The sequence below is a fragment of the Sciurus vulgaris genome (assembly GCF_902686455.1).
Source record: "Sciurus vulgaris genome assembly, chromosome: 1".
Lineage (NCBI taxonomy): Eukaryota > Metazoa > Chordata > Mammalia > Rodentia > Sciuridae > Sciurus > Sciurus vulgaris.
In genome coordinates this window covers 1,053,492-1,078,793 of record NC_136461.1, presented here as the reverse complement: position 1 = coordinate 1,078,793, position 25,302 = coordinate 1,053,492, and the positions used below count along the sequence as shown (strand labels likewise).

At 62.9% G+C, this 25,302-nt stretch overlaps 2 protein-coding genes across 3 annotated transcripts in view; one reads left to right on the top strand and one right to left on the bottom strand.

The window, feature by feature from the left end:
- The first annotated feature begins 542 nt into the window (after positions 1-542).
- On the top strand, positions 543-5,050 carry FAAP20 (FA core complex associated protein 20). Of its 2 annotated transcripts, XM_079149913.1 has the most exons (4): positions 543-730; positions 915-1,050; positions 1,163-1,431; positions 4,840-5,050. In XM_079149913.1, the coding sequence occupies exons 1-4, from the start codon at positions 669-671 to the stop codon at positions 4,910-4,912; spliced, it is 540 nt and encodes a 179-aa protein (XP_079006039.1). In that variant the 5' UTR covers positions 543-668; the 3' UTR covers positions 4,913-5,050. The 2 variants fall into 2 exon arrangements, with proteins under 2 accessions (XP_079006039.1, XP_079006038.1); XM_079149912.1 differs by lacking the exon at positions 543-730 and having other exon boundaries at positions 737-1,050.
- A 3,446-nt stretch (positions 5,051-8,496) lies between these two features.
- PRKCZ (protein kinase C zeta) overlaps positions 8,497-25,302 on the bottom strand; it is an 85,443-nt gene continuing 68,637 nt past the window's right edge. The window contains 9 exon segments of the mRNA XM_079149675.1: positions 8,497-8,955; positions 9,107-9,188; positions 9,191-9,221; positions 13,312-13,401; positions 13,615-13,694; positions 14,261-14,380; positions 15,519-15,606; positions 15,771-15,906; positions 16,992-17,078. Of these exon segments, the coding sequence (XP_079005801.1) occupies positions 8,868-8,955; positions 9,107-9,188; positions 9,191-9,221; positions 13,312-13,401; positions 13,615-13,694; positions 14,261-14,380; positions 15,519-15,606; positions 15,771-15,906; positions 16,992-17,078 (802 nt within the window). The 3' untranslated portion in view covers positions 8,497-8,867.

Genomic DNA, 25,302 nt, shown 5'->3' with positions numbered 1-25,302 from the left:
GCCCCCGCTCCCTGGGCCATCCTGGTGTGGGCATCCTCCCGCAGCCTGGCGACTGGCCCACAGAGTTCAGTGTCTGCATCAGAGCCAGAGCCGCCTCCAGTGGGCCCCGGTCCCTGCCTCCCCGTGGGGCGACACCCCCTAACCGCACAGCCAGTGGTTGCACAAGGGTGCCTGGGCGTCTGCTGCCACCAAGTGGTGGAGTGCGGAGGTGCAGGAAGGGGACTCGGGAAGCCTTCGCGCTGCCACCGCCGGCGCCGCCTCCCATCTAACCCGGGTTGGCCCCGGGTGGGCGGCTTCACCGCCTTTCTTCGGAGTGTAGGGAACAGAGGGCCCTCCCTCTTTTGTAAGGAGAGGGTCGCTGCCCGGAGCCGTGGCCAGGTGGCAGGCCGCGGCGGCCTGGCAGCTGGGCGTGGTCCCGGAGTGGAAGGCCGGGCGAGACGGGGCCTCTAGTCCTGCGTCCTGGGAAGCGGGCACCCCAGCCCGGCCCCACGGCTGCGCGGCGGACCGGGGCCCCAAGGCTGCGCTCCAGGCACTTTGGGCGGCGACCTCCGCAACAGCGCCCGCGGGGTCAGCCGGGCGGGGCCGGCCGCGTCGGGTCCGGGCGCGGTCAGGTCCGGGGCGGGGTCCGCGGCTCCTGCGTCTCACTTCCGCCCGACGCGCGCGGGCGGATGGAGGCGGCGCGGAGGCCGTCCGGGAGGCTGAGCCGTCGGAGGCCGCGCTCGGGGGACGGGTGAGGCCCGGATGCGCGGGTGGACTGGGCCCGGCGGCGGCGAGCTGGCTCCTCGCCCGCACGTGCTTCCCCGAGCGGCCTCTGGCGCGGGCTTCCTGGCCCTCCCCACTCCCCCGCCGACCTCGCTCCCCGACCCTCAGCTTCCACACGCAGACGCCTCCGCTGACCTCCACTGTGCCCCCAGGCTTCCCAGTGGCTGCCCCTGGTATCTCCTGGCGGGCAGCGAGAGCCAGCCCTGGGCCTTGCTGCTGCGCATTGCGAACTCCGACCGGGCCCCGGACGGGGAGCCGCTGCCACCCCTCCCCACTTTCCCCAGCCAGGTATGTTGGCGGGAACCGACAGGGGTGCCCGGGGTGGGGTGGCTGGAGGACTTGTCCATGCTCAGAAGGTCCCTAGGTGCCACAGGACATGGCCGACCACCTCGTTTTGCAGGAACCTGGGCCCGAAGCCGAGCATATCTTGCCCCCTGAGACCTTCACCGTTGGACCCAAGGCCTTTTCTTGGACACCCCTACCACCTGCCCTGGGGGGCCTGGGCTGCTTCTACCGGGATGGGTGTCACCAGGGGTCCCCCACTGGGTCCCTGAAAGGACACCCTGAGCCTGATCCTTGCGGGGCCCCCAGCACCAAGGAGCAGCTGTCTGTGGAGGGGCCCCCAGCCCTGAAGAGCTGTCCAATGTGCCAGAAGGAGTTCAGCCCCAGGTGGGTCCCCCACCCATCCTCCAGGCTCAGAGACCAAGCCTGTGGGCGGATACTGGGAGGCTAGGAGGATGCCTGCGCTCAGCGAGGCCTTTGAAAGCCACATTTCACATACAGAAAGTTGGCACAACCCAGTGACCACACAGAGGCCCCTGTGGCTGTGGCAGGTCTGGGGTCCACCTGCCGCCCACCCTCTTGGGCTCTGTACTGTGGGAGAAGGCCAATGAATACTAACCCTCTGCCCAGACATTCCAGGTTGCTGGGGGTGTGCATTATCCCTATCCCAGAGGTGACCTCTAGGGCCCAGCCAGGCTGTGGGCTGTTGGTCTCCTGCTGAAATAGCTACATGAATACCTTCTTAGGCCAGTTGGGGTTTTCAGAACGAAGGCTTTTTTTTTGCCAGACTCAGTGGCACTTGCTTTTAATCTCTGCAACTGGGGAGGCTGAGGCAGGAGGATTGCAAGTGTGAGGCAGTCTCAGCAACTTAGCAAGACTGTCTCAAAATAAAGAAATAAAAAGGGGTGGGGCTGTAGCTCAGGAGTTGAGCACCCCTGGGTTCCATCTCCAGTAACCAAAAATAAACAAAAATCATTATATTTTTGTCTTTTTTTTCCGCCCCCCCTTGGTACCAGGGATGGCACCCAGAGATGCTTAACCACTGAGCCACATCCCCAGCCCTTTTTATATTTTATTTTGAGGCAGGGCCTCGCTAAGTTGCTTAGAGCCTTGCTAAGTTGTCGAGGCTGGCTTGTGATCCTCCTGCTTCAGCCTCCCTTGTGGCTGGGATTACAGACGTGTGCCACTGGCTTATGCCTTTTTTAAGTAAGGGGGGTGGAACCTCTTATGCTAAGATTCGACATGAACTGCCACTTTGTACTGTGTCCTGCTGGGCCAGCTGGTTACCTGTGGGTCTTTGACCCTCCTGCTGGGCCTTAGTGAAGGAGTCCAGCCATGGACGTGGGGTCAGGATGGCAAGAACGAATGTGATAGTGCACAAGAACACACCAGGCTGAAAGCCCTCCTTCCGCAGGCAGGTTCCTGAGAGCCACCGTCCAAGGCACACACCTGAACTCCCTGGACAGGATGCCCAGGTCCTCACAGAGCTGTCTGGGGAAGGCATGTGGAGGAGAAACTGGTTCCAAGCATAGGCTGAAGCCCAAGATCTCTGAGGGGCTCAGTGGCCCGTGGGGACTTCAGGGTGCTCTAACTGGGGGCTGCCAGTGGAGAGAACCACTATGGTCAGCAGGACCCAAGAGCTGAGAGGAGCCGACCCAGGGCTCAGGTTGGCAAAGGGAACTTCCTGGTGTGACCAGGGGCCCTCAGCCTTTGGGCCTAGATGTCCCTTATCATAAGAGGTAGTTGGTCATTCTGGTCTCCTCAGTCTGTGACTCTGAGGCTCAGAGAGGTGACTTTCTGGCATCTACCTGGCACAGACAGGCCATGTCCTGGGAGGTCTGTAGGACAGGAAGTGGGCATCTGGTTGGTCAGCAGCATGTTCAGAAGCTCCTTAGGACTCAGTTTCCCGCAGCCCCTGGCAGAGCCTGAGCCAGCTGCACAGGCAGGTGAGCCGGCTGCCCTAAGAGACCAGGGTGCCGTGTTGGGGCGTGTGATGGGGCGTGTGCATGTGCGTGTGCCCAAGGCACGTGCTGCTGGCGGCCCCCTGGAGTCCCGCTCCGATGGGTGCAGGTGGGACCCTCTGGCCATGGTCTGGGAAAGGGAGCTGGAGGGCGGTGGTGGCTGCAATGATGGGGTACAGGGCCACGGGCAGGGCGCAGAGCAGAGCCGGAGGGCATGGATGGGGTGGATGGGGTACAGGGCCACGGGCAGGGCCAGAGCAGAGCCGGAGGGCATGGATGGGGTGGATGGGGTACAGGGCCACGGGCAGGGCGCAGAGCAGAGCCGGAGGGCATGGATGGGGTGGATGGGGTACAGGGCCACGGGCAGGGCGCAGAGCAGAGCCGGAGGGCATGGATGGGGTGGATGGGTACAGGGCCACGGGCAGGGCGCAGAGCAGAGCCGGAGGGCATGGATGGGGTGGATGGGGTACAGGGCCACGGGCAGGGCGCAGAGCAGAGCCGGAGGGCATGGATGGGGTGGATGGGGTACAGGGCCACGGGCAGGGCCAGAGCAGAGCCGGAGGGCATGGATGGGGTGGATAGGGTACAGGGCTACGGGCAGGGCGCAGAGCAGAGCCGGAGGGGACCATTCAGATGGGCCAGGCCTGAGGATGGAGGCTGTGGGGGCCGGAGCCGGGCGGCAGGAGGCCCGGGCCAGGGAGCAGGAGCGGCTCTGCCTACAGCCGGGTGGACGACCCGCTGGTGGTTCCAATGGGACACTGGCCACATGTCCTCCAGGAAGACCTGGGCCCGAGTCTTGTTTGAAGCCACTGCTCAGTCCCTGGTCATCACCCCAGCAGCTCCGTTGAGCACCCAGCTGGGCCACCTCTTGGAGCCACAGCGGGAGCCCACTGTCACGGGCCTTGTCCTTCCCTCCCTGGGCTGCCGGTGCGGTGATTACCCGCTGGTCCAGGTGCCTGGCTGTGCTCTCTGGCCTCTGGTGGGCTTCCTCCTGCCACCCCTGCCGGGGGCCGTCACCCCAGAGCCACCACCTCCCCGGGTCGCAGGCTGGGCCAGCCTGAACCCTGAGTGGGGTTCTGCCTCTTCCATGTTATAAAGCAGATTCTCAGTCAGGCGCAGTGGCATGGGCCTGTGGTCCCAGCGATTCTTGAGGCCGGAAGATGGTAAGTTTGAGGCCAGCCTCAGCAACTTAGCAAGGCCCTAAGCAACTTAGGGAGACCCTGTCTTAAAATAAATACTACAAAGAAGGGCTGGGAGTGTGGCTCAGTTGTGGAGCACCCCTGAGTTCCATCCCTCGTACCAAAGAAAGGAAACAGGCCCCAGTCCTGAGCTGTACCACCCTCGCATGCTGCCTTTCTGCTGGTGGTGGGCAAGTGGTGCCCCCAGTGGGTGCTCCTGCCTCCTGCTCAGTGGCTGCCTGGAGGGGACAGGCGTCTTCATGCATCACCAACAGCACCTGGAGACCTGTCCCCAGTGCGCCTGAGCCTGCTGTGGAAGGCTGGGTAGGAGCAGGCTGCTTGTCCCTGCTGCTTTCATGGTAGGCAACCATGATGGCACTCTGGCACTCTGGGGCCAGGCGGGCATGAGTCTCCGGGGGCTGGGACAGCAGGCCAGGGCCTGGGTACCTCTGACTGGAGGCAGTTCTCAAGCAGCTGGCTGGGCAGAGCCCCTAAGGTTGGTGTGGTCTCCTCCTCTCATTCTGACCAGCCATGGGGAAGGTCCCTGGGCTCCTGTCCAGCAGGACTTTCAACAGCACTGGGGGAGGTGTGGAGAGACCTGTCCTGTAGCCAGCACTCCAGGAAGGGGCTGAGTGACTGTCTCTTCTCCTTTGCAGGCTGACCCAGCTGGACGTGGACAGCCACCTGGCACAGTGCTTGGCAGAAAGCACGGATGATGTGGCGTGGTGAACCACCGGTGTCCAGAGCAGAGCTGCTGAGAGGGGGCCTGGCCCTGCTGCCCCACCGGCCCTCCTCCCCTCTGCTCCTGAACGTGCACATTAAAGTCGGGGTGTGGGGTTACTCCAGCCTCTCATGCTGAGGCCAGAACACTGGGCTCCTTTGTTTTTTCATGCAGATGCTGGGCAGAGTCCTGATCACTGGAGAGCGCACGGTCCCAGCCCCAGGCAGGGAGGCTGTGCTTCCCCTGGAGCTGGGCACCTCTGCCCACGCTGCCTGTGTGCACCCTGGCGGGCCCTGGCACTGTGTGCCAGGCAGCTTGTCATTGCTAGGACCAAAGTCCCTGACAGGAGCGCCGTAGGCAGGGCAGGGGTCTACTTCCGCTGCGGTTCTGAGGGTTGGTCCGTGGTCAGCTTGGTGCCCTGCTCTGGGCCTGAGGTGAGGCAGCGTGTTCTGGGGAAGGGCGTGGTGGAGGGACCCTGCTCCACTGAGCGCCGCTGGGAAGATGCACTGTCCACCGCCTGCAGCTCCCGTCCAGGCCACCTGTTCTAAACAGGTGGACGCCAGGGTCGCAGCCCAGTGCAGACGCTTCTGCATTAGCACAGGCGCTCCGGGCACTCAGGTCCAGACCCGCGCACAGCCGCACCTCCGCTCCCAGGCTGCTCACATCCACGTGCAGCTGCAGGTCACCAAGGGTGGCCCGCAGTGCCCCTGGCTTCACAGGTTGAGGTCTTAGCCCCCAGGCGTGATGTGAGGAGGGAGGTTGTGAGCCGGGCCTCTCCAGTGCCAGGATAGTCTGCAGGACGGAGAGGAGCACGTCCTGGCAGCCCGAGGCCAGGAAGGGCGATGCCGCCTGGGGTCCTGCTGCCCCTTGCTCAGGGCAGTGGTCCCCCAAGCATGGACAGGGCCGTTCCTGTCAGCCGAGTTTCTATCTCGTTTAGGTTCCAGCGATGGAGCCCAGGGCGCTCTAGCGCTGCCACACCCCGGCCCTCACTGCTTGTTTTGAGTCAGGGTCTCACTAAGTTGCTGAGCAGGCCTGGAACTCGGATCCTCCTGCCTCACTCTCCAGGCTGCTGGGGTGACGGGCGTGGCCACTGCATCCAGCTGTCAGGGACTTCTGTTCAGGCTCACTGGTGCCCAGAAAGGGGGCAGTGGCGGCTTTCTCCCAGGGCCTTGGCCCAGGTTCTGAAGAGCCAGGTTTTGGTGCCAGCCCAGGCCCGATGCCCTCTTCCATGGCAACAAGGCGCAGGGCGTGGAACCCAGGGTAACGTCCAGAAATCTGGGTTTTCCTTTGAAAGGTGGCTTTGAACAAGCCTTGAAGGCACATGCAGGGAGCTGGTGGCCTGGGGCTGTCAGGGTTCTGCAGACAGGGCCCAGGACACAAGTGTGCAGTTGGGATCGCTCAAGCCCTCAGGCTGGGCCGGTGCCGGAGCCAGGGAGGACACCCCACCTCAGCCCCAGAGGCACAGTGGCCTCCTCGTGGGTCCTGTCTGCTAGGCCCTCACAGACTGGAGTGGGTGGTGTGCACGGACAGGAGGCAGGCCTTCCGGAGCCTTCCTGCCTGGTGCAGTCCCCTCAGGACACTTGGGGCACTGCCTCCTGGGAGTCCAGGCCCTCATCTAGGCAAGCTGAGCGCCCAGCTCGGCCCCATGCCCTGCCCTGCCGTCCTGTCCAACACCTGGGAAAGAGCAGCGGGATGATAGGGGGAGCCACAGGAGGGACCGGGAGGGACGTGGGGCAGAGCTCGGGGTCCAGCCCTGGCACGTGCTGCGCCCTCATCCAAACCCAGGGAGGCATGGAGCCTGGTCCATCCAGGACGCAGAGGGCAGGCTCGGCAGGGTCAGCGCAGCCCTCTGGCGGGATCACCAGGTGGGGCCCTGTGTGGGGGGGACATGGGGCGCTGGACCCTCTGCTCAGCACGGCCGTGAGCCAGAGCTGCTCTGCAAAGTCCTGAGGAGCTGGCCACCACCCCTGCTTCCCGGAAGCACCTCGCACGTGAGCAGCCACGAGATGAGCGCTTGGTTCATCTTTAATAGAGGCGTAGGACACGACAGGGTGGCCGTGTAGGCAAGGACATCGTCCACGGCAGAGGGCTGGCCCACGGGCTCTGCCCAGGCACACAGGACTGCGTGGGCTGTTGGCAGCCTTACGACTACCAAGTCACCAGGTTTTGAATCACTTCCGAGACACTCTCCTGTCCGGACTGTTCGCGAGGAGGGGGTTTTCCAAGCCCCGCATCAAGACCTCCCTCACTTTACTGTAAAACATTTCTAGGCATAAAAATCTCCCTTCCCATGAGCTCAGCACCACTCACGCCTCTGTCTGCGAGCAGCCGTGCTGGTCATCAGCAAGCTATTTGGCAATGTGGCGCAACTGGACTGAATGCCTCTCTTACCACGCCAAGGGGGCGGGGTGCCCAGAGGCCACTGGCTCCTGGGCAGGTGTGGCCGCTGCTCGCATCTCCCTCTGCGGGCCTGCAGCTCTTGTGAGGCCCGTCGACCCTGGGCCTCCGTCCCTGGGGAGAAGTCTCACTGGTTGGGCCTGGGAGTGCTGGTTGAAACATCCCTGCTCAGCAGAAGCTGCAGGGCCCCTGGATCCCCAGCTGGTCGCCCCAACGCACTAGGGCAGCCTGAGGAACGTGGAGCACTTGGCATGCCCGACCAGCACCTGGCCCCGTGTGAATCTGCGACGTGTCCAGTGCCAGCCATTTCGGTGACCCCAGGACCTGAGTGTTGGGTGCAGCCGGCCTGCCCAGGTCTCCGGCAGGGGCAGTGCTGCTGTGCACCTTGTGCTTGGATCGTCCTGACATGACTGGCCTCCAGGTCGCCTGTCCAGGAAGCACGTCCCCCAGGCACACCAGGCCGGCCCCAGGGGCACAGAGCCCTGACCACAGCAGCACGGGCCTCCCACACACTGCCCAGTGGCTGGGGGCTACCAAGAGACGCTGCTGGCACTGAGGGGCTAAGGACATGGCTCACCTCTTTCCAGAAACCCAGGAAGCTGCCCCGACCTGGAGGAAGGCAGCCGCCTCCCAGGAACCGCGCCTGTGGTTCTCGGGCCCACCGCCCGACCCGCCAGGCCAGGGTCCGATAGACGCAGCATTTGAAGCTTACTCTACCTCTGAGTCTCATATGTCTGATAAGAATATTTTCTGTACAGAACACAAGACACCCTGGAGGCACTGGTCAGCGTGTTCAGAAACACATTTGTTTAGATTTCGTCTTCAATTTATTTTCCTCTTTTTGGTCTAGGGTGCTTGGTGAGCGGAGTTTTAGAATCTCTGGGATCCCACTTTCCCCATCGTGGTCCAGGAGCTGGCAGCACTGGCTCTACCAGTCTGGTATCAGGTCAGCCTCACTACAGGGCTGGCCGCGCGCTTGGTGTGGAAATGCTTGTGAACAGTCACAGGAACTTACCGGGACTAGGAAAACGTTCCGAATCTGCAACGCTCTTCGTTGCAGGGTGTCCCTGCAGGCACTTGGGTCCCACCCCGCTCACATCCTGCCTGCCCCAAAGCTCTGCTCCTCCTCACATCTGGGCTGCATCGGGGTGTTGGGCAGGTGCCACTGAGAAAAGAGGCAGCAGAGGACGCTGGACACCATGGGTACATTTTATTCCTCAGGACACAACACTGACTTCCCGGAGGAGCAGGTCAGTGCACTGAGGTCTGCTTCCGTGGAAAACGTGCACCTTCGAAAGGGCGCGAGTCTCTTTTGGCCAGGGCCAGCTGTCCACCGCGCAGGCGCAAGAGTGATTCCCCACGGAGCTGGCCTCTCCGGGCCCAGGTGCAAGAGGCTGCTCTGCCCAGAGGCGCCTGCCCGAGGGGACATCTCCCTCCGCAGTCTCGGGGCCAGCGTCCCTCCCTGGCTGCCCGGAGCCTCGTGCCCAGCCTGGCATGCATATGCTGTGGTGAAGGATGAGGTCACGGGGTCATTCACAGGTGTGTCCACGGCAGAGACGCGCGGCCTCACACGGACTCCTCGGTGGAGAGCAGAAGCGGGTTGATGTACTCAAAGCCTTCGAACTCGGACTGGTCGATCCTCTTGATGACGTCCCTGGAAGCACAGGAAGGAGTGAATGGTGGCCCGTGCCTGCTCCCTCGGGACCTGCTGAGACCCCCTCGCCAGACCCCTGGTGGAAGGGGGAAAGGCCAGGAGGGAGCCAGGAGCAGCTGGTCCCTGCGTCTTGACTCTGGGCTGCCCTTACTCGTCGTCGGGGGTCAGCTGCACAGGCTCGCTGGTGAACTGCGTGTCGAAGTTGTCTAGGCCGTAGTCGTCCGTGATCTGCGCTGGAAGGGAGGCAGGGCCTGCTTCTTCTCCAGCTGGGGAAAACCAGGCAAGAAACATGGGATGGCCGCTGTGTGCCCACCCCCAGCTCAGCCCTCTGCACTGGCTCAGGTCGCAGGAGGAAACGGGAGAAACTGCCTTTCAATGTGCCTTATGTTTGAGTGCCAAGTGCCCCTTTCTTCTCAAAACAGAAAACCTGGGAGAAAATATCCAACAGCAGAAAAACGCAGCGTGAACTGAGAAATGCTGGCCGTGTGGGCAGAGACCTCCATGCTGGCCAGCCCTGCCTGGGAGCCACTGCCCCTGGACTGGAATTGAGCTCAGGTTTTCCTTTCACAAACACGGATCACACAGGGGTGAGAACGGCAGGGCCCCGCCTGTGCTGCAGGCCGCACTGACCTCCGACCCCGGGGTGCTGCCCAGCAGGGAGCGCACAGCCAGGAAGGGCTCCCGGTCCCCGGCACCCACGGCGCTGCCCTCGCTCATGTCACGTGCGGCACTTACGCTTGGTGACAGTCACTCCGGCTCTGCTGGGTTGTGGATCAAGCCCTGGCCCTGTGGGCCTGGTCCCAAGTGGCATGGCCTGGTGGGGCAAGGGCCGGCCCTGGGTGACCAGCGCTGCTATCGAGAGGACATGGGAGTGGGCTTGCCCCTCATGCCCAGAGAGGGTGCCAGGCACCACCCAGCAGCAGAGGGCTGCGGACACCAGGCCCGCAGCCTTGACCCCCGCCGCTCTCCACGCACTGCAGCCGCAGCGCAGTGCGGGCACATTCTCTCCTGTACCCTCTCCTCAGACTCGCCAGCCCTCCCTCCCTCCCTCCCACTGGCCCCTCACCCATTCACTCCCTCATCCACTCCAATTCCCTCACTCAGTCATGCATTCATTCACTAAGTCACTCGCCTGTTCGTTAACTCATCCACTCATTGGCTCACTCGCCCATTGGGTCTTCAATTCACTCGCCCAACAATTCATTAAGTCACCCACTCGTTCATTCATCAGTTCACTCACCCATTAATTCACTGACTCATTCATTAATTCACTCATTTGTTCACCGCCCACTGGTTCATTAATTCACTCACTAATTTGCTCACCCACCATCTGCTCCCTCTGGCTCACCCACGCACTCCCTGGGTGTGCTGCTCTCCTGCTCAGGGCCAGGCTGTCCCTCACGCTGAGCTCCAGCAGCGAGACCCTGTCTCCCCCCACGTGCGGCTGCCACCTGCAGAGCCCATGGGGGATGCCACGCTGGGTCAGCCCCATCCCTGCCAGCGTGCGTGGGGCAGGGGGAGGAGACAGCCTTGAAGCTGGACCCCACTGCTCACTCCCAGAGCAGCTTGGTTCACAGGGCAGATGACTGGTCACTCTGAGACTGGCTGTCACTGCCGCCTTCTGTGGAAGAGTGGAGTGGTGCTGCCCAGAGGCTGTCCTGCACATGGCTGTCTTGGCCAGGATGGCAGAGTGACGGTCAGTTGCTGGTGAGGACCAGAGTGCATGGGCAGCTCTGGTGCCCAGGTTCCTGTGTCCAAGCCACAGAGACCCCAGCAGCTGCTGGCAGGGTGCTGACACCCACCTTCCACATGCTCTGCACTCAGCTGTGTGGCCACACAGGCTGCACTGGTGTGGTACCTGCCGGGCTGTGGGGACCACTTATGTTCAAGGTGAGGGCGATAGGCCAGGGGCTGCTGGCAGCTGTGGCCTCATCCCTGATGGCCTCTATGCAGATTCCTCACAACTTCTCTGACTACCCTGTCCCTCTGTCCAGGCTTAGGCCTGGGACTTCTTGGTGGAGTCTCACACTGTTCCTCACACTGTCCAGCAGGGCTACGTCACCTCCTGACCACAGGTCCTTTGCACAGACTGTACCATGGCCAGGAATATTCCCATCCTTCCTTTACAGTAGGTGGACTAGGAAAGCCAGAAGGTTCCACCATGTAAGGATTTGGTCCCATTTGCTTTCCTCCTCTGGGTCACTTCACTGGCCTAATGGGGGTGGAGGGCTTCATTTTTCTTTTGTTCTGAGCCTGAGTCCCCTCTCCCAGCTCCCACTGTCAGCAAATGATGCTGAAGGAAGTGGTTTTGGCTACATGAATGTTTCAGCCCACAGGTGAGTAGTTGCCACAGCACCTGCCAGTCACTTGGAGCATGCCAGGTGTGGCGGCTGGCTGTGCCAATACCTGACGGACACCTCAGCTGTCCCCTGCTCTCTGCTCATGCCAAGGCAGGGTTTGGGACCATGCTGGAAAAACCTGTCACTTTATATACTAGACTCCTCGAGTCCGGGTCGTGGACTGTATGAATTCCACAATGTCACTGAGCCCCTGCTGAGTGCCGGGCACCAAGGGTCCAGAGGAAGGAGGACTTGCAGAGTGGGCAGCCCAGCTGGGCAACCTCACAGAGTTGGGACTTTGCTGTCTGCTGCAGCCATGACCCCTTCCTTCAGAACCAACCCACCGGTCACTTGAGCACCACCTGGGACCACGTCCAGTGACCTCCCCACCGTGGCCCGGGTGCCAACAGGCGGAGACTTAAGCTGAGAGGGAGGCTGAGCAGGCGTCGGGGACGGGTCTGGTGCAGGGCAGGACACAGCCCCTGGAGGCCCCCACCTGCTCCCCACTGACCACATGCACCCCTCTAGCTACACACTGCCTAGATGAGACCCGACCTGCTGGCCTTGCTGTCCAAACCTCTGAGAGTCGTGGCCCTGCCACCATGTCCACTAGGGGTGCACTTGGGGCTTGTGAAGCAGCCCTGGGGCAGCTGCAGGAGGGAGGCAAGGCAGTGGGGGAGCAGCTCTGGGTTAGTGACCCCAGCTCTGAGCCCGGGCACCCCCAACGGCCAGGTCCTCCTTCCTCACGGCACCAGCCTGACACTGAGGCCACCAGTCAGATCCCATCTCAGCAAAAGGGCCAGGCATGGGGGAGAGGGAGGGGCGTGGCTGCTGACAGGCAGGGCCTCCGGGGGATGGAAAGGCTGGACAGCCGATGTGGTGACAGCCACGCTACTGGACATGGCAAGCCTAAGGAGCCAGGTGCCCCTCTGGCCTGCAGGGCTGGCCCTGGGCTCAGGTGACACACCATTCATGAAGGGACAGGCCATCAGCAGCAGCACCCACTCCTGGGGACGAGGCAGGCGGGCTGGCACTGAGGGGCCCCTGGAGCCCGCAGCCTGGGGGACACCAAGTGTGGTGGGCTGGGGGGCCTCCAGGAGCAGCCAGAGCTGAGCTGGGTGAGGGGCAGCAGGCAGCTGGGAGGGACACACACTGCACTGAGCACCTGGCCCAGGCTCCACCAGGCCGCAGTGGACGGCTGAGCACTGGGAGCTCCTGTGCCTAAAGACAGGCCAGGCCTGCCCTTCCTTCCTGCTGCAGAGCGCGGGAGCAAGCAGAACCCCAGAGCTGTCTCCCCAGAGGCCAGCGCCGCCCCACACGGCGCTCGGCAGAGGACCTCGGGTTCCGGGTCTGCATGACACAGCCCTCGGACTCAGGGGAGGCAGGGGCAGGGGCCTTCCTGGCCACCCGACCCACCCCTTTCCCAGGGCCACCAGGTGCTGAGGACAGTCCCCTGACGGGCTGTGTGAAGAGAGCCCACTCTACCCTGGGGCTGGGAGTGGGGCACAGACCAGGCAGGGTTGGGAGGAGGTCCCCTGCCCAGAGCCCGGCCAGTGGAGCCTGCTCAGCTGGGTGCCTGCTCTGTTTTCCCCTCCAAAGGTGGTTCCCAGGCTGTCAGTGACTCTGCGTGGGGTCCCTACACAGGGGAACACCCGGAGTCAGTCTTTCTCTAATCCCAGGAACAACCAAGTCCACACCTTGGGCGTGGAGCCCACCGCCTCTCTGGTGACTAGCGAGCACAGATTGAGACAGGCAGCTTTTGGAAACTGACCAGGACATCAGAGAAATTGCCCCTAGATGGCCGGGACACACTGCTCAGGAGCTCACGGGCCCGTGCTCTCTGTGTCCACCTTGCTTCTGAGGCCCGGGGGGCCCGTGCCCTTCGTCCCGTCCTGGGAGCCCTGGCTGTACACAGCGGGGCCCTGCCGAGGACCTGCACAGGCACTCGGCCGTCCCAGGCCCACCTGCCTGCCAGGCCCCGGTCATCCCTCAGGGCAGTGACTCCGCGTGCCCTTACCAGGTCCCAGTCTATGCTGCGGAAGAAGGCGTGGGACTTGATGTCCGAAAAGCCAGTCTGTGGCCGGCAGCCGAGCCTCTCCTTGGGGTCCTGGGATCAGGGTCCAAACGAGGGCAAGTTAGTCTCCCAGAAGTCCCCCGTGCCCAAGAGCAGACCCGAGCCTAGTGCAGCCCCCGCACCCTCTGCCCCTCTCAGGGCAGAACCCCCGTTCTGCTCTGTTAGGCACGAGGGAAGGCTGAGGGCTCACAGGAGGAAGGCAGAGCCCCTGGGGGACCAGGCAGCGCCACCAGGGCCAGAGCGTACCTTGTTTAGGAATCCTTTCAAGACATGGGAGGCTTTGACAGAGAGGAACCGGGGGATGCGGATTGGCTTCTCCAGGATCACTGCCAGGACGGGAGCCAATGAGTGCCGAGCGGAGCCCGCCCTGCCCAGCACCTGCGGCCTGAGCCGCTTCTGTGGGCCCTTTGGGCACCCTGCCAGGGGCTCGTCCTAGCCGGCAGGAGGGCTGTGCTGCAGACCAGCAGCTCCCCACTCCTGGCCCACAGGATCAGGCATGCGGTGGCCTCGGCACGCTGGCCACCAGAGAGTGCTGAGGGACAGCCTGGCCTCTGGACCCACATTCCTAGGACAGTGGACTTGACCAGGGCAGGTGTCAGGGCTGCCAGGTGGGAAGGAGCCAGTGACAGTGGCTGGGGCCCTGTCCAGGCCTCTAGGTGCACCTGGCCCGGGCAGAAGGGGGTTTGGGCTAAGCCAGGGCATTCTTTCCAGGTGACCTGCAGTGACGTGAAGGGTCACCATCCCATGGCCATTTCCTGACTTGTAGAGCCTGCAAGCCACATGTGAGAACAAGGCTGGCCAGAGGAACAGGCCCACCAGGCAGAGGCCCTGCTGCCCTGGCCTGATGGACGCGGCCAGGAGGAAGCCTGGGAGCTCCACTGGGCCCACACACCTTGGAAAAGGTAGTCCTCCGTGTTCATGTCAGGGTTGTCCGTGATGATGTCGAAGGGGGAGCGGCCCGCCATCATCTCGAACATGAGGACGCCCAGCGCCCACCAGTCCACGCTGAACCCTGGGGAGAGCCGTCTTTGGTTTGCTTGATGGGCTCAGTCACCACAAACGGGACGCTTCCGAGCTGGCGGCAGCCGTGACCCAGGGAGCCTGCATCCTCCTCGGCGGCTCCCTCCACCCACTGTCCTGGGCCTGTTTCCCTCGGAGCTGCAGGACTGTTTGCGAGTTCCGCCGTCACCCTCAGTCCAGACTGTGGGCTCCCTGGTGGCCGCGGGCCTGCTCTGCTCGGGCACCCTCCTGTGCTGCCAGCCTAGTCTTCCTGTCCCGTCCTTCCTGGGGACGGAACCCGGGGCGCTCTCTCACTGAGCTCAGCCGTCCTTATGTTTTCACACTGAGACAGGATCTGACTAAGCTGCCCAGACTGGCCTGGAACTCAGGATCCTCCCGTCTCAGCCTCCCAAATCGCTGGGACCACAGGGGTGGCAGCCATGCCCGGCCCGTTTGCCTCCTGGTTCCTACTTCTGTTACGTGTGAGAAGCCCCTTCCCTAAGTGATGCGACCTGCCTCCCGCGGCCTCTTCAGCACCCCTGCTCTGGCTTTTTAATATCTGGATGGTCTGCTGGGAACTGCGTGGGGAGCCCTAGGCTGCCCGAGGCCGGCAGCCGCCACCCGAGTCCTGGACGGCGTGCCCGCCCAGGCAGGGAACTGCCCCCTGCAGCTACACTGAGTCTTGGGGCAGACGGGAGGAGTCTCCCCAAAACGCGGACTGCGGCAGCGTGGGGGACACCCGGGCAGCACAGCCCCACACAGGCTGCACACGTGCACCACATCTGGTGGCTGCTTCCCACCCAGCGCAGGCCAGGAGCAGCAGCACTTCCAGCGTCCAGTGTCTGCGGGGTGCCTGGCTGAAGGGTAGTGGGTCCTACCTAAGGCACTTCTGCCCTCCCGGGGACACCTTGCCCTGCAGCAGCAGGCAGGCCTGTCCTTGCTTCCTCATCTCCTGCCTGGCCTTAGGGCCCTTGAACAGAGGAGTCCTGCGCAGGCCCTCCAAGGTCAGGCTGTGGACACCAGGGGGTCTGCAAGGGCTCAGGTAGGACACGCAGGGTGGAGGTGTCAACAGAACCTCTCCCTGGTGGCCAGGGCGGCCTTGCCCTGGCCCCGGGGGGCTGGCCCAGGGGCCACACCTGCCCCCCACTCACCGTACTCCTCTCCCCGCAGGATTTCCGGGGCGATGTAATTCGGGGTTCCGCAGAAAGTGCTTGTGGTGTCACCAGGGCCCAGGCCTTCCTGTGGGGACAGTCACCACCGGGGCTGCACATGAGCTGCAGGCGGAAGCGCGTCCAGGCGCGCAGCGTTTCCTGGGGGACCAAGGGCAGGGCAGGCCCAAGTGCTGTCCCTGTGGACCACAGGAGGGCGTGGGGACCCAGTGCCAGGGAGAGGCGGCTGCTCACCTTGCACATGCCGTAGTCCGTTAGCTTGATGTGTCCGTCGGCGTCCAGGAGGACGTTGTCCAGCTTCAGGTCCCGGTAGATGATCCCTCTCTCGTGCAAGAAGTTGAGAGCAATGCAGATCTCAGCAGCGTAGAATCTGGGGGACGCCCGGCTGTCAGCAGAGGGCGCATAGCCTGCGCGGAGCTCCAGCGGCGTCCAGCTGCCCCCCAGGCTGCTTGGCCGCGTCCTCTGCGTGATGAGCCGATGGGTGGCCCGGACCCAGAAGGTGCCCGGCACCACGTGCCGTGAGGGGTGCAGGCCCAAGGCACCCGTGGGCACCTCACTACTGGGTGTGCAGGACGACAGCGGGAGACGGCCCGGGAACACAGGCAGTGACGGTGGGGAGAGGGGTCCCCGCCACTATCGGGACAGCATGCGAAGCAGGGAGGCAACGCCACGGCCAGCAGGTCTGCTGCAGGCGGCCGCAGGGGAAGCAGGGTCTCAGGACCGCCCACCTCAGAGCGGCTTCATCCCCGTGGTGACGTGCGGGACAGCCTCAGCCCAAGGGCATGTGAATGGGAAAGGAAGCCAGGACTGGCCACTGCTCGGCCTTCAGAAGGAAGGACGCCCTGGCCGGCGGGCGGGAGGCCTGGACACGCCCCCGGGCACCACATGAGGCTCAGTGGGGCAATCACGGAGGGACTCAGGACGGAGGTGTGGCGGGCACCGAGCTGCAGTCTGGAGGTGGCAGTGCCGCGGCGCTCACGGGAAGGGCCCAGGGCACTCTCAGTGCTCAACAGCAAGCCCAGCGCCCCAGAGGGTCCACGGCGACTCAGAGCCGCAGGCGGTCGGGGTGGGGAGGACAGCAGGCGGGCACTGGCCGAGGCAGACGCCAGCCACACAGGAAGGCAGGTGTCCCTGTCATTTTCAGGACCCGGGCACGGCTCCTCCTGGTGCCGGGTCATCGCCAGCCTGCCAGGCTCTGCCACAGGCAGTGCAGTGCTGCAGCCCACTGTGCCACGCGGGGCACGTGAAGTCAAGGAGAGCCACGAGGCCGCGACCGGAGGAAGTGTCCTCAACCGGAATCCTGCCACTCCCAGAGACGCGCGCACGGCACTCTGCCATGCCCCACCCCATTCCCTCCCTGCAGCGCACTGCGGACCTCGCGGGAGGATCCTCACGCCTGCGCCCACCTGCCCGGCTTCCCCGCCCGGAGCCCCCACAGCCCTGCCTGGGACCCACCTGGCGTGCTCCTCTGGCAGCTTTCTCTGTCTCTGCATGTGGAACATGAGGTCGCCTCCGTTGACGTACTCGATGACCAGGAACAACCTGAGCAGGAGAGGAGACGGCGCTCAGGTCCCCTGCAACCTCCCTGGCCTCACTCTGGACAGCTGACCAGAGCTGCCCTTGTGAGCAGAAACTTCCTGCGAGGAGCACCTTCTTTCTGGAATGGGGGCTGGCACCCGGGTGCTCTGCCACCAAGCTACGTCCCAGTCCTTTTTATTTCTTATTTTGAGACAGGGCTTCTAGTTCCCTAGGCTGGCCAGGATCAAACCTGTGATCCTCCTGCCTCAGCCTCCCCAGTCACTGGGATTGCAGGTGTGGCCACTGTGCCTGGATGAAGTTCACTTTTAATAGCAGACAGGTGTGCCTTTGGTTGCTGGCCTGCAGCCCTGCATATCCAGCTCCTCCTAAGTGACCAAATGTGGAGGAGAACAGGGACCCAGGTGGCTCCTGGGATCAGTAGGAAAAGCAGCCCAGACTGAAGCAGACCGAGGCCTCGTGTGCCCGGGTCGGTGGGGCATGGTCCCGCATCCCAGCACCTCGGATCATAGCCGTGGGCACATGCTCAGCTCATGACCCCAAGGTAGCAGGATTCGGGTTTGGACTGAGGCATCTGCCCACCAACACGTCTCCACCGGCCCTCCTAACAGCACAGGCCTGAAGCCTGAGGCCTGCTGGGTGGGGCCACATGGACAGGTGACCAGGACAGGCCTTGCCAAGGAGTAGAGGTCTGGACAGGGCACAGGGTAAGGGGAGGTGAAGAGCGGCAGGACCACGCTGGGGGCAGGCTGGCAGGCAGGGTCTGGCCAGGTGGGCAGTTAGGAGTCCCGGGGACTCCACACTGCAGCCATGTCCAGAGGCAGAGTGGGCAGGCCAGGAGCCACAGAGGGCCTGTTCCCAGGTGTCAGCAGGGTTGGTCTGGACCAGCAACGAGGGCAGCAGGAGGGGTGGGCAGAGCCAACCAGATCTGCCACACCACCAGGAAAGACAGAAAGGAGTGGCTGAGACTCTGCATAGTAGCCTGGCCTTCAGGACCTGGATGTTCCCAGTGTGGGGACGACAAGAAAGCCCAGAGGGGAATGGCCATGATCAGTCTGAGATGCCACCAGCCCTGCAGGTGGACAGGTGGAGTTCAAGAACCAGGACCTCAACTGTGCACAGGCCCTCACGCCTCCAACGGCTGAGAAAGCGCTTGCTTTCATGGCTGACACCTTGCCTGTTAATAAGGTTTACTTCTGGAAACTCAATTCACACATGATCGTTCAGAAATGCCCTGCCAGGGGCACGGTGGGTGGGCTTGGGTCCGGGGCTGCCCTGGTGCCTGTGCTGTTGGCCCCAGGGCATTTGCTGCTCCCCTGGCATGGGGTCCGGGCAGCAAGGGAGGGACGAGCAAGTCCATTCCCTCCTGAGGGCTTCCAGGGTTCTGCAGGGTCTGGACGGCCCTTGGTAGCAGCTGTGCCCACCCTTCTGCCTGCCCCGGGCTCCAGGACCAAGGTCAAGACACACAGCAGGGAGCAGGCAGCAGAACACCTCACGAGGCCCTGGAGACGCACGCAGACCGGAAACCACCCCTACCCACGCGGAAACCCAGAGGGGTGGGAGTGGGGGTCCCTTGGCAAGCCAGGATGGGGCTGTCTGTGTGGGGCCAGGCACCCGCCTTCTCTCCTGGCCCCCAGGGAGGTGCTCAGGACGCCACCAACCTTCACCTGCCTGTGGGCTCGCTGGCCCTCTGCTGCTCGGTGAAGACACAAGGGAACACAGCCACGCATGTGGTCCTGCCTGGTGGCCCGCACCACGGAATATCCAGGACCCCCTGGGCTGGCCCAGAGCCATCCCCCCAGGCACCCCTGGATCTCACCATGGCTGACACAGCAGGCAATGTAATAGCTGTCATGCGGAATGGTTTGGTGAATGACAAGAAAAAGTCACCACATGTTCAGTGCAGATGACATTTTTTCCCCTAAACATACATACTTCCTGTATCTTTGTGGTGCTGGGGACAGAACCAGGTGTGGTGCCTGCTCCCTGCTGGCATCTGAGTCGTGCTGGCTGAACCCACTGCCTTCACGTTAGTAAGAAGGCGGACAGCCAGAAAGGTGGGAGCAGCCACTGCCACGCACAAGACGGGCCCTGGACGCAGGGTGCTTAATCACCAAGCCACACCCCCAGCACTTTTTAAAATTTTTTGAGATGGGGGTCTTCCCAAGTTGCTTAGGGCCTCCCTAAGTTGCTGAGGCTGACTTTGGACTTTTGATCCTCCTGTCTCAGCCCCCCGGGTTTCTGGGGTGAGAGGTGTGGCCACCATGCCAGGCTCCCTTAAGATGCTGGCGCACTGGTGAAATCTAATGACGCACGAGGACGTGAACCGCCTGCGTTTTAGGGAGTCGGCCTACCCTAGACAGCATCTACCACAGCTTGTATGGCTTCGCCCGCACCAGGACCATTGGAGTCCACCTGCATATCGACCCACTCCCTCCAAACCACACAGTGAATCTCGCCATCACCCTACTTTACAGACGGGAAAACCAAGACAACAAGCCCTGCCCAAACAGCTTGGGCGAACCCAGAGCCCACACCCGGAAATGCCCTGCGGCAGGTGGCCAGGTGGTGCAGAGCCAGGAAGGGGTGGCAGGTGGGAACTGAGGTCAGCCCAGAGGCCGTGGCCCTGAAGGGGCAACCTGGGCATCCCAGCCTCACTACACCAACAATGGGGAGGACAGCTGACAATAGGGATGGGCCAGAGCCCCCTGACCTGGGGACAGGTGTGGACAGGCAGGACACCGTGGGTGGGTCCAGGACGTCCTCTGCAGGGTGGGGGGCACAGGTGGCCTCAGGCGTCTCCAGAGGATGCACGCAGAGCCTGCAGTGAACTCTGTGAGCGCTGGGGACAAGCGTTCCCTGGGAAATGCAGGGTGGGAACCCACACCTGCCCAGGTCAGAAGACCCACCTGCCGGAGGCGCAGAGCCACCTGCGGACCCCGGGCCGGCAACCTGGACCTCAGGGCATCCCAAAAGAGGACTGCAGGGGCGGCTGGCCTAGCCAGTGTGTGAGGCCCAGTGATTTAGGAGGCTGAGGCAGAAGGATAAAGTATGAGACCAACCTCAGCAACTTCGTGAGATCCTGTCTCAAAATTAAAAACAAATGAACAAACCAGGGCTAGGTGTAGCTGGGTGGCAGAGGCCCCCGGGCTCAATCCCCTGTGCGCCGGAGAGAAAAAGAAAAGGAAGTGGACTTCCTGAGCAACACGAACCACTTCTGCCTGTCACAGGCCCCTCCTCAGTCTTTCTAGAACATTCTCCCATCTGCTGGGGCTTCGAATTCCATTGCCTGTGTCCTTTGCTAGTGGAGAGGACACCAGATGGGCGGGTCCAGGAATAGCTGGGGCAGAGGCTGCTCCTCCCGCCTGGCTGGGGGTAGTAGTTCTTCCCTGAAGCAGGACCTGGAGGCAGGCTGCCTCGCCAACCCCTTCCTCCAGCCCCACTCTGATCAGCGCCTCTGTTTGGAGTGTGCAGAGGCTCAGTTCTGGGTTTCCAGCGAGGCCCTACTGATGCATAGTGGCCAGATCAGGGTCCTGGCACAAATGCCAGAAGTACCCACTCCCACCAGGGTTGGGAAGAGGACTGGGTGTCCACTCTTGCTTGTCTCCTCAGATGAGGCAGGCTGGCCACTGACAGCAGCCAAAGAAGGGCCTCGAGAGACATCAAAACTGAAAGGAGAGGCCCTGGTGGACACCAACTGCAGCGCTGTCCCCAGAGTCACTTCCACACAGAGCCCGAGCCTCCCCGGAGCAGGCCTGCTCCTGGGAAGACACGGAGCACCCCAGGCTGGGGGTCTGGAGGAGGCAGGGACCACAACCTGACCGCACCCCCAAGCCACAGCCCAGGGACCTGGCTGGGAACGTGACCCCGGTGGCAATGACGTATCCGCGCCCCCACATGCGTCCTCCCAAGAGCTGCCTGTTGCCTCCTGATGAGGGGCAAGCCACGAGCCACTGCTACTGGAGCTCCCTGTGCGGTCCCACACCAGGTGGCGTGCCCCAGTACAGACCACAGCCCGCCATCTGCCGTCAGTGGACAGAGGCCATGGCAGGGGTCCTTGAAGGGCCCTCGCTGCTCAGGGCTTCAGGATGACTTGCTAATGGTGTGTTCCCAGGACTGTATGGTCAGCCCACACTGGACAATAACAACCCCAAAACTCCTGCGTTCCTGGCCAATATCTCCGCCTTCCTCTCTGTGGACAGCCTTGCTGGGGCTGGAGCTGTCCTGCTCCGGAACACGAGGACCGGCTGTGCCCACCACTGCAGGCATTCCAGATGAGTAGCAAGACCACGGCACGTGGGTCAGAGGGGACAGCCCACGCCGGCCCGCAGCCACCCTCCCTGCCCTTCCCCTCTGCCTCACAGCAAGCGTGTGGCCCGAGTGCCTAGCTTGCTGGGCCTGAGGAAGGGACCCCTCCCAGGTTCCTGGAGGTCCGGGCTATCCTGGTAGCTGGGGCAGCAGCCGGCACCCTGTTACGAGAGGCTGTGTGGGAACCTGGGGTCCATCAACCCCAGGATGCACCTCCTCCTCAGCCCTCTGAGGCAGTGGCTGGACCCAGCCGGCTCTGCTCCTTTCTACCCTTCCAGGTTCTGACCACACTGACTCGGCTCCAGACGGGCACCCTCCATGACCTGCCCAAGGGCTGTTGGGCCTGCCTTGCTCAGCTCCCCTTGGGAGCCAAGAGGACTCCCAGCATCAGGCCACAGGCCCCTGCTGAGGAGTCTCCTCTGGTTGTTTCTTCCCCCAGGCCCTGAGCTGGCCCCCAGCAAGGCCAGCCTCCCCGACAGGCCACCACGCTGCAAGAGCCCAGGCCTCACAGAGGGGTCCCTGACATCTGTGCAGCCAAGTCACACATCTGCTCTACCCATCCTCAAGAGACTCGGCCAAGGTCCCACATGCCATAGCCCCTGCCCCTCCGCATGCATGGTGCCCCATGTCACCAGCTGCCACCAGAGTCCTCTGCTCTCTGTTGGCTTCCTGATGCTGCCTGTGACTGAGCCCAGGGAAGCCACTCTGCTCCAGAGAAAGGCTGTCCCTCTCCAGAGGAGCTGGCAGGTGCTGGACAGGTGGCATGTAACACCGCCAGGCCACCAGGGGCCAGGCAGAGGTGTTGGAGTATCGGCGGGATGTCTCAGGAGGCAGGCGGCTTGCTCCTAGCTGTGACCCTGGAAGCAGCCGCCTGCAAAATGTCCGGGACTGCAGCTGAATCTGGGAAGGTGCTGGACTGAAAGCAGTCACCTCTGCACGTCGTGAGATCGCCCATTTTCCCAGGATGGCTTAAACTGACATGATTTCCCCCTTTTGGAGACTTTGAGGCTGATCATATTTCTGGCTACTGTTAGGAAAAGGTGGGCTGTCTAGATATGGGGTCCGTTTTCCTATGAACAGACGCTTATTCCATATGAAAAATACCACAGCACTGGTGTCCACGTGGCGGAATCAGTGTGGGGGGTGGAAGATTCAGGAAATCCACGTGGCCGCTCAGTGACACAGAGGGTGGCCGAGCAGAGCGGCGCCACTGGATTTGGGCAGGAAAAGAAAGAAATCCTTATTTCTTCCCCATTCCAAGGCCACTGTACGATGGGTGAGCCATGTGGAAACTACTGTGCCCTGTTTACAGATTTCCACTGCGGCTGCCAGTGGGCGCCAGCATCCTGCCCCGGCTTGTCAGCTCCCTGTTGTGTGGGATCCTGCTGGGGAGGGGCCCGTGGCCGCCCGGCTCCTCACCGTGGGTCCAGTGGCGTCCTGTGCATGGCTCCTCCCCTGGGTAAGGCCGTGAGGCGCTCTGGGCAGTTTCAACAGCCTCTGACTCTGGGAGCTGCGGGCTCACATAGTGCCGCTGGCGGCTGCTGAGACCGCGCAGCAGGGCGGAAGCCCCACAGCGGCAGGAGACCCTCGTCAGCGGCCGCTGGGAACAGGACTTGCTGTGAGCGCTTCCAGAGGAGGGAATGGGCAGGAGGGCTACGCCGGGCAAGGACAGCCAGCAAGTGTGGGGCCAGGGCCTTTGCTCCTGCGGCTGCCCAGAACCACTTTAAGATGGGTCCCAGCTCTCTTCTTTGTCCCTGGCCCTGCAGGCCTTTTGTGGCCCCTGAGGTTTCTCCGACTCTGTAGGAGGCAAAGGGACGCAGCCACAGGCCTGTGAAGGAGGCCCCCACGCCAGCTCTGCATCCACCGCAAACCCCCCAGCTCTCCTGACGGCCTGCACTCTGCGCAGGACCTGGGGTCTCCATGATGCAGGCAGCTGGTCTCACTAGTTCCCGTTTATTAGTGGATCGCATGAAACCGACCACGATCACGTTGCACTTGTACGCGGAGGAACGTGGGTTGGCCCTTTCTGAAAAGTCTTCATTTAACACCACTGCAGGTCGCAGAGTGCCAGGGGCCCAAGAGCATGCAGCCGGGGCTGTCCCACGGAGCTCGCCTGTGGGTGAGCCCAGGTCGAGGCAGACAGGACAGCCGGGAAGACGAGCCGGCCCGCCAGTGCTGCTGGATCCCAAGTCCCTGACAGACTCAGTTTAAAAGAAAGAGGAGGAGCCAGGCATGCCCTCGAAGCCCTCCTGGGAGGCCTCTGTCCGCACCTCAGGGAAGGTGGTGCAGGGAGGACCCGAGGGTCACAGCACAGGGCTCTCCTCAGGCTCTGGTTCTGCATGCGGGTGCTCACACCCAGAACTCTGGAGGCCAGGGGCAGAGGCTGTACCTTGGGCTGCCTGCTGGAAGCGAGGCTGGAACAGTTGCAGCCTTTCAGATCTGCATCCTACCACTTCATGCAGGAAACAAACCCAGACAAGGTTCCCTGGGAACTGGGCTGGGTGTCTTCCTCTGGCATGTTCCGTAATCTGGGAGGTGCTGGGGCAGCATGGGGCTGCAGGCAGGGCACCACTGATGGCTGGGCTCTGGAAGGAGTGGGGGAGGGGGAGGGAAGGCGGGACTCCAGAGGCACAGGGGCCTCCACACAGGAAACGGGTTTTACTGCAGAAGCTACTGGGAAAAGGCATCCAAAACTTCAGGCAGGGGAGGCAGTTCAGTTCCAAGGCTCAGAGGGAAGGCATGGGGAGCCCCAGGCACAGACGCCTCGAGGCGGGGGAGACTCAGGTGGATTTGGGAGGAAGGACTACTGAGGACCAGGAAGGGGCTGCTGCCGACTTTCCAGCTGGGGCAACGGGGACAAGAGAAGCGCCACGGAGGGCACGGAGGAGCAGCAGGACGGAGGCCAGCAGGCGAGAGGCCCGGAGAGGAGAGGAGGGGGGTCTGCACAGGGCTAGGCCACACCAAGATCCGAGTCTGCTGTGTGGGGAGAGGCCTGCAGGCGAGACTGGCCTTGGCTGGTGACCGGAGACGCGTGTGGTGCTCAAGAGTGTCCCCAAGAGCAAGGGCGGCCCCCTGTGCCCAACTGCCAGAGCACTTGCACCCTGAGATCCGTGTCAGCCGACAGGGTTGGGGACTCCCAGGGAGCTGGGTGCACAGGGCTGGGTGCAACTCAGGGGCCTCTGGAGGAGCTGACCTCTGGGCACTGTGTCCTGCCGGGCTAGGGCATCGTCCTGCCACTGGGCTCCTGATTCTCAAGCCTCCCAAACACAACACTGGCTTCCTGGGCCTCCGTGGTCTCAGAGGCCGACTCCCGACAACAAGCACCCCCAGAGCTGCCTCTCCGGAGAACCCTGGCAACTCGGTGCTGAGGGTCTTGGGGCAAGATTCTGCTATGCCTTGAGGAGGGTGCCTGGCCGGGCCCTGGCAGAGCCCAGAGCTGCCACTGCTCACTGTGGGAGCCTGGTGGAGGCTGTGCCTCGCTTCCTCCAGAGCCCGCCGCTGGTGCCTTCCTCTGGCCAATTTCTCCTAGTCCTTTCGGTGCAATAAGCCCTGAGTCCTGGCGGTGTGTCACTGAACTGGGGTGTCTTAGGCACATGACAGAGGACGGTTTTCGAATGAACCAACGGGGTGATCCACACCAGCTGCCCCCACGTTCTAAACAGAGCACATATTCAGTGCCCGAGGCCATGAGATTCCAGGCTTTCACAGCAGAGTTCCAGGCCGCGCAGAGCTCCTGGTGAAGCGGTCGGTGTTTACCAACAGCCCTCCGCCAGCACAAGGCTCCCACACGGGATCCCCAAGCTTGCCGGCACCCATGGGGTGCCGAGGGACACTTCCCACGCATTTCATACAGGGAGCTGCACGGCCCAGGTCTGAACGTGTGACCCACCGGTGAGAACATGAGGCAGGCAGGGGACCTCCA

Coding starts and splice junctions, on each gene's coding strand:
- FAAP20 (XM_079149912.1), top strand. CDS start 742: ATGCGCGGGTGGACTGGGCCCGGCGGCGGCGAGCTGGCTCCTCGCCCG. Junction 1,051..1,162: donor TCCCCACTTTCCCCAGCCAG/GTATGTTGGCGG, acceptor CTCGTTTTGCAG/GAACCTGGGCCCGAAGCCGA. Junction 1,432..4,839: donor CAGAAGGAGTTCAGCCCCAG/GTGGGTCCCCCA, acceptor TCTCCTTTGCAG/GCTGACCCAGCTGGACGTGG.